Below are 6,836 nucleotides of genomic sequence, written 5' to 3' on the forward strand. Positions count from 1 at the left end.
ATACCATGCAAAAGTAATACATAAATAAAAACCCACAAACATGCTGACATCTGTAATCTGTGCTATTATTTTACAGTGATTACACTTGTAGATAAGGGGTACAGTCAGAATCACAGTACACTCTCCACTAAGTCAACTGTGATTTTGTTGAAATGTATGTGACTTCTAAATGCCCTTTAGAAAGATCTGGAAGCAGATGTAGAGTGTGAAGACTACACTCTAGTGTTGGTGTGATGCTGCTGCACCATGGTCATTATCTCGCTCTCTTAGGCTGCGTTTACACAGGCAACCCATTTCTGACCTTTTTCCACTAATTGGTCTTTTGGCCAATTAGATCAGCTCTTTTGCCCAAAAAATCAGAAATGGGCTGCGTGTGTAAACACAGGCTAATACTACTTTCAATGCATATAATCATTATAATCAACCAATGCAGTACCTCCTTGAATCAATTAATTTAAGAAGAAACCCCCCCCCCCCCCCGGATATTTCCAGGGCCATGCTTAGCCTACTATTTTTGTGTTATTTTGCTGTGATAAAGAAACTGCAAAAACCTTCTTTGGAGAAATAAAGTGTTGGTTATTATGAGGACAATTATTGCTCAAATGCCAATGTACTGACAATTTAAGCCATGAATATATGGCACAAAATATAGATATATACTATGTATATTCTAGGCAGATAAAGTGTACTCACCACTAGGTGGCAGTAATAGTGTATTTTCTCCCGAAAACTGCTTTCGATATTTAGCTATGCAATTTACATTAGCGAAAGGTCAAAAGACAAGTCCGTAGCTAGCTGCCAAGATCTTGAGAAGGAAATATGGATGGAAATACAGATTTTTCTGGCGTTTCAGATGAAAGCACGGCAGAATATATACTCAGTAATGTGGCAGAAGTAGTGGAGAGAATTTTGACGTTTGTACCAACCAAATCGCTGCTCCAAATTGCGTGGTAAGTGACTAGCTAGCTAGCTAACGTTAGATAGTTAGCTAGCTAGATTAGCCACGGTGTGTGCTATCTGGAATCATTGGGACGTCCATATCCCCCCTTTTAGGGTTTAGGGTAGGGACGTCCCAAGGATTCCTATTAACACTGACCGATTAGCCACAGTCAGCTAGCTAGCTAACGTTAGCCAGCACAGTGTTTTATCAACAATGCACGTTTCAAGTTCTAAACAGGACTGGAGCTGAAGATATGTAGCTAACTAGCAATCTACACTAAATGTGTATGTCAACTGTATACGCTTTGCTTGCAAAATAGGCGTGCAGCCATGTGAGACTAGCAAACGCTAGTTAGCTAACATGTAGCACAACAGTTTATGTTAGTAATAATTATTGTATTACAGATTAGTGTCTGACTGATAAATTAGCTAAATTAGCTAACCTAAGAAAGCTTGGAATCTAGCTAACGTTAGCTAGTTATCCCTAGACTGGTCGTAGGTATCATGTTCTTTAGCCAACTTCCTTGTCATGCCAGGATGAGTGAGAGCTAACGACGACTGTCTTCCTTATTGTGCAGTGTTTGCAGACTGTGGATGAACTGTGCACGGAGAGTACTGAGGGTCCAGCAGAAGTTGACGTGGGTGTCTGCCTCTGGACCGTCCAACTATGACGGCCATGCTCTCTGCCACAGCCTGGCTGAAGAAGTGGAGGTCAGTTTGACTACTGAAAATACACAAGACATTACAACAGGGTCTCTTTCAGGAGGACATTCATAAGTTATTGATAGAAGTGTCATGAATAGAACAGACATGATTGCATGCCAGAGAGTAATCTCTCGTGTACAGACTACATAAACATAAATGGTACGTAGATCTGTCATTGGAATTGTGAAAAACTGAGTTTAAATGTACTTGGCTAAGGTGTATGTAAACTTAGACTTCAACTGTAAATGGTACCGTAGATCTGTCATTATACTATGAGCACTGATTGATAACGAGCAGCAATAGTTCCGGTGCTTGGGTTTTTCCTCACTGGTTTTATATTTGGACAAATCAAGATTTCGCAGGTGTTAGCATTCTTCTAATTTTGGAAGGGGAGGGGACATTTGGCCCATATATTTGCACGTAACTTGCAAAGAGAGAGGGTGGATCTCCTCAATCCGGTTCCACTCCTCGTTCTAGCATCTCTTCTCTTAACATGTACAGACCCAGAACTTAATCGAGCATCTGACCAATTAGGCAAGACTTTAGTTCTGGGTTAACCGAGATTAGCCAGAGGCATGTTTGTTCTACATAATGCATATCTTTCTGTATGCTGTTGCTACAGTCCTACAAGTAGGCTAGTAGAACACAGTAAAGTTATAGCCTGGCACCTACAGTGTAACAGTGGAAGACAGTCTGTGTGCAGTATGTGGAGTCAGACATTATTGAACACTGTAGAAACACTTCTCTCTTAATGTTTGCAGAATGTATACCTGCTGCCCAAAACAGTCTTGGTTATGGTGGACAGCGAGACCGTCAGTGGACAAGACTCTTGTTACAAGCAGAAAAAGGGTAAGACGTTACATTTACTACTCTGTAATAAAGCACACTGTATTAATCCAGGTCCGAGAAGTAAAAAGTACAGTGGCCTCTTATCTACTAGCTAACTTCCATTTAGTTTATGTTACTAAACACTTGTAAGTTGTTAAAAGTTGTAGGCCAAGTTGTGAAACCTGCTGCTTATACTAGAGACTCGGTCAGTAACAATCTAAATGTAAGGCATGTTTTGACCTGTATCCCCTCTTGCAGCACGCAAGACCCACCACAGTCCAGACTCAGTGGAGGAACTGAACAGGCTGTTCCCCAATGGATGTGACATCATGGGCATCGCTACTCCTGGCGTCGTCTGTAAGAACCACAGTATTTTCATATTTCCCTTCCTAATCCCTAATAACCAGAACACTGTGTGGTAACTACTTCATGTATTATAATATGTTATAACACGTCATTTTCCTTCAACACTAACCTCCGATAGCTAGCCATAATTCACAGATTAATAATATCACAGATGAATGCGTCACCTGTCAACAGGGGATGGTCCACATTAATCTCCCCCTGCCTTATTAGCATAAGGTGCTCTGCTCTGCTTTGGAGCTAGGAAGGGAAGCATGGGGACTCTTATGTCGATCGATAGCCTAGTCTTCCAGGACTGACAACAGGATCTGTGCTCTGTATTCCTCTATATATTCACTAACCTAGAGAGAAGTGACACTTCATCAACCAAGTATGCAGATAGTATCTCTGCTCGTGAACTAAAAATCTAGCTTGGTAATATTGATTTGTTATTTGTTAAATGGTGTTTAGTCACATAGATTGAGTGCTCAGAGAACCAGATAGGTGGAAAGCAATGCAATATGTTAAAATGCATTAAGGTTAGCTAGCTAACTACTTTAAATGTACATCATACAAGTGATAAATTACCAATATAAGGAAATAGGACATTGGTTGACAGTATGATTTGTCCGTTTACCTTTTCCCACAGTAACCCTGAAGAAGGCATTTACCAAAACGTGTTGGTTTTAACCATAAAACATAGATATTTTTTATTCCTCCCAAGAGTTGCTGAGTGTCTTTTCATCTTCCCCCACAGTAACCCCCAGTGGCTCCCACTCGGGTCCACCGAAGGAGTTCCAAGAAGGAGAGGCTGGCTACGCTATCATGTTCCCTAGGATGGAGGGAGTGGACATCCGCCCCTTTCACTTCTGCAAGCGCACCATCTCAGAGTCACACCTGGAGGAAGCAGGTTGGTGTGACCGACTGGGAGTTGAAGTTATGATGACCAGTTCAGAAATATACCTTGCTCCGCTCTCCCACATAAGGGTACCACAGTCAACCATTAAGCTGGTCAGTACTGTCTTGTATTTTCAAGTGTCAGTGCAGGTCTTGTTCTAGCCCAATACAAACCCTGCAGTGTAAAGTTGATACTAGGATTAGTGTATGAGTGTGAGTGATAAATACCAATATTTACAGAAAAGAGATGGCAACAAACATGTCTACAGTATGCTAAACACATCCTTGGCTCTAGCCAACCGTCCACCATAATATGATTATCTCTCTGAACTCTCTTTGTTGTCATCCTGTCCCCTCAGGGCTGGTGAATAACCCTGATCTGCGTGTGGTGCTGCTGTTTGGCTATGAGGCCTACAAACCTGGAGCGGCCCGCTTCCTCAACCAGGTCCTGGAGCCTTTGGCACGCAGCAAGGCTCTCATCGCTGGGGGCCATGTGGAGAATGTCTTCTCCCCTGAAAGAGAGTGGTGAGTACCTGAGTGATCTGCAACTGTTCTTTTCAATGCTGAGAAAGGTCAGGAGTTCCCAAACAGGGGGTCATTTTATTGCGACCTCCTAGTAATCTACCCAGCGGCAAAACATATTTTTTAAGGTGGTGGGGGTCCTCAGCCGGATGCTCATCATATTCAGAGGGCCTCGACATGAAACGTTTGGGAATCCCTACTCTTACTATGCAGCTGTGACTTTGTTTTTGTCTGTCCCTCCGTCTTTCTCTGTAACTGTTGCTGGGGAACGTGTGACGGGGTAGGTCTGGCCCTGAGCGGTCCCAGGGTTAGGGTTTAGCTCAGTGTATTACTATACAGCTATGTGACTGTGGTCTGTCTTTCTCTGTAGCTGTGGCCAGGGGTCGTACGGCGTGGTGGGTCTGGCTCTGAGCGGTCCCAGGGTCCAGGGGGCCAGTGTTCTCCTGGAGCAGGACGTGAGCAGCCCCAAGGAAGCCGAGGCCACCATCCGGAGGCTGAAAGCCGCCAACCTCCCAGAGAGGAACACCCTGGGCTTCATGTTCGCCTGCGTGGGCCGCGGACACAACTATTACAACAACCAGCGTAACGTGGAGGCTGACACATTCCGCAAGGTGTTCCCCAACATCCCACTGTTTGGCTTCTTTGGTAACGGGGAGATCGGGTGTGATCGTATCGTGAAGGAGGACTATACTCTGTGTGACACGGATACGGACAGTCTGCAGCATGGATACACCACTGTTATGACCCTAGTTCACCTTGGCTGAGGAGTCGATGGTCGTATTTACATTCAAACTGCAGTTTGTTTTGTTCACTTCAGGTTCCTATTGATTAGGTACGACACAGAAGAAAACCGTATGAAGCGGAGAGGTACTATCTTAACTGGCCCAATAAGAAACACCCGTTTTACGTCACAAAATGTTTTGAAACTGTGCGCCCTAATGAATACAACCCTGGTGTCTAGGTCAGACTAGCGATCAGGATCAACAACATTCTTGTTATCTCTCAGCGATGGTGGTATGTGATGGTGTTTGAAGTGGATTACAGCATGTAGATGTCTTTCTTTCAGTTGTGTTCAACTTTTCCCAATGTAAAGTTTTAAGTTTGTCAATTTTGGGGGGGAAATGCAATGTTTTATCTGCTGCGATAGAAGCAAATACTTACTTGATCATGCATTGATCAGTTTGAAACTTGAATAGGAAATATTGCTGATATGTTAGTGAGTTTAACAAGGTGCTGATGGGAATCAGAGAAGAAAATACTGTCCATTCATCTCAGTCCTCTGTTACAAAATAATACAGTGGACTTCCCCATGTAAAACATTACTCCCCAAATGTTATGCACATATTCAAAACATATAACTGAAACTAACTAATAATCTTGACCAGATGGTTTCTTATACCTTGTGGTGAAAAGTTACCAACACTTTTGTTACCCAATTAACAAATATAATTGTTATTAATTATTATAAATAATTGTTGAGAATACCGATCAGGCACTTTTTATTTAGGAAGATAAGGAAAGGAACATGTTTTGAACCTTTGAGAAAAATTTAGTTTGTCTTGATTTCAATGTTTTCTCCTGTATGTGCTTTGACACATGCCCCTCTTTTAGTGTTAGATATGGAGAAAACCTTTTTGAAATGCAATTAAATCAAGGCCTGTTCCTACTACCTTTTAGAAGACTATTTCACACACTGGGCAATTCCATGGTAATAGAGTGATGCTGAGACTCAGATGTTTCACTTGAAAATGTATGTCAAACAAAAACCAATGATTGCAAAGTTTAACAAACCATACAACTCTATGCACAAGGATGACTTTTGACAAATTCCACAGAAAATTTTACAAAAACATATACTTGAAGAACAGTGCAGATGCAAAGTTTGGTAACAGAAAGAGGCTTTGTGCTGTTGGTGCTGTCATTCTGTTAACGTGGAATTGCCTCACTAGTTCTATTTACTCAAATGGATTCCGTGGTTTAGACAGAATCTTTCTCTCTGCTGTGTCGTTCATACTACCTTGTAAGGTCATATTTCTTGCTTCATTGGAACTGATGGTTTTAAAATTCATGTTATTATTTTACGTGTTCCACTCTCCAACAGGGTATTCCCGCTATTATATGATTTGTGTGTACAAACATAGTTTTGTAGTCGGGATTCTGTACAATATTCTGCTTCATTCATTGAATTTACGAACATATTATAATTCTGAAGACATTCCTTATGACAGTATTTGTTTTGTTTTCTGAAGGTATGAACATATGAAAAAAGATGTGGAAGTTCAAAACAGTTCTTTGGAGATGAATGTGCAATTTTACCAACCTATGTGTTTGGCTAAATGGGTTTGATTGCTTACTTCTTTTTTTTGTTTAGAATAAGCTATGGTAAGGTAGAACTTTGCAGCATAGCATACAGGCTATTCTCCTGATACTCTTTAATGGGGGAAATGGAAGATCACTGTTCATAGTTTTCTGTGACCTAACTTTTCCCAAATAATACTATACACTCTGCTAAGGTTTTCATCTGGATAACTAACTTTGCTTTATAGCAGATATTTTAGGAACATTGTCACCTTATACACTTTCATTATGTTCATTAGACAACA

At 41.5% G+C, this 6,836-nt stretch overlaps 1 protein-coding gene across 1 annotated transcript; it reads left to right on the plus strand.

Moving 5' to 3' along the window:
- Positions 1-780: 780 nt before the first annotated feature.
- Positions 781-6,448, plus strand: LOC311111549 (F-box only protein 22-like). The gene is made up of 7 exons (XM_084154301.1): positions 781-950; positions 1,518-1,650; positions 2,406-2,493; positions 2,731-2,829; positions 3,572-3,724; positions 4,071-4,236; positions 4,604-6,448. The coding sequence occupies exons 1-7, from the start codon at positions 820-822 to the stop codon at positions 4,995-4,997; spliced, it is 1,164 nt and encodes a 387-aa protein (XP_084010427.1). The 5' UTR covers positions 781-819; the 3' UTR covers positions 4,998-6,448.
- The last annotated feature ends 388 nt before the right edge of the window (positions 6,449-6,836 follow it).

This window comes from Coregonus lavaretus (assembly GCF_964263955.1).
Source record: "Coregonus lavaretus genome assembly, chromosome: 37".
Lineage (NCBI taxonomy): Eukaryota > Metazoa > Chordata > Actinopteri > Salmoniformes > Salmonidae > Coregonus > Coregonus lavaretus.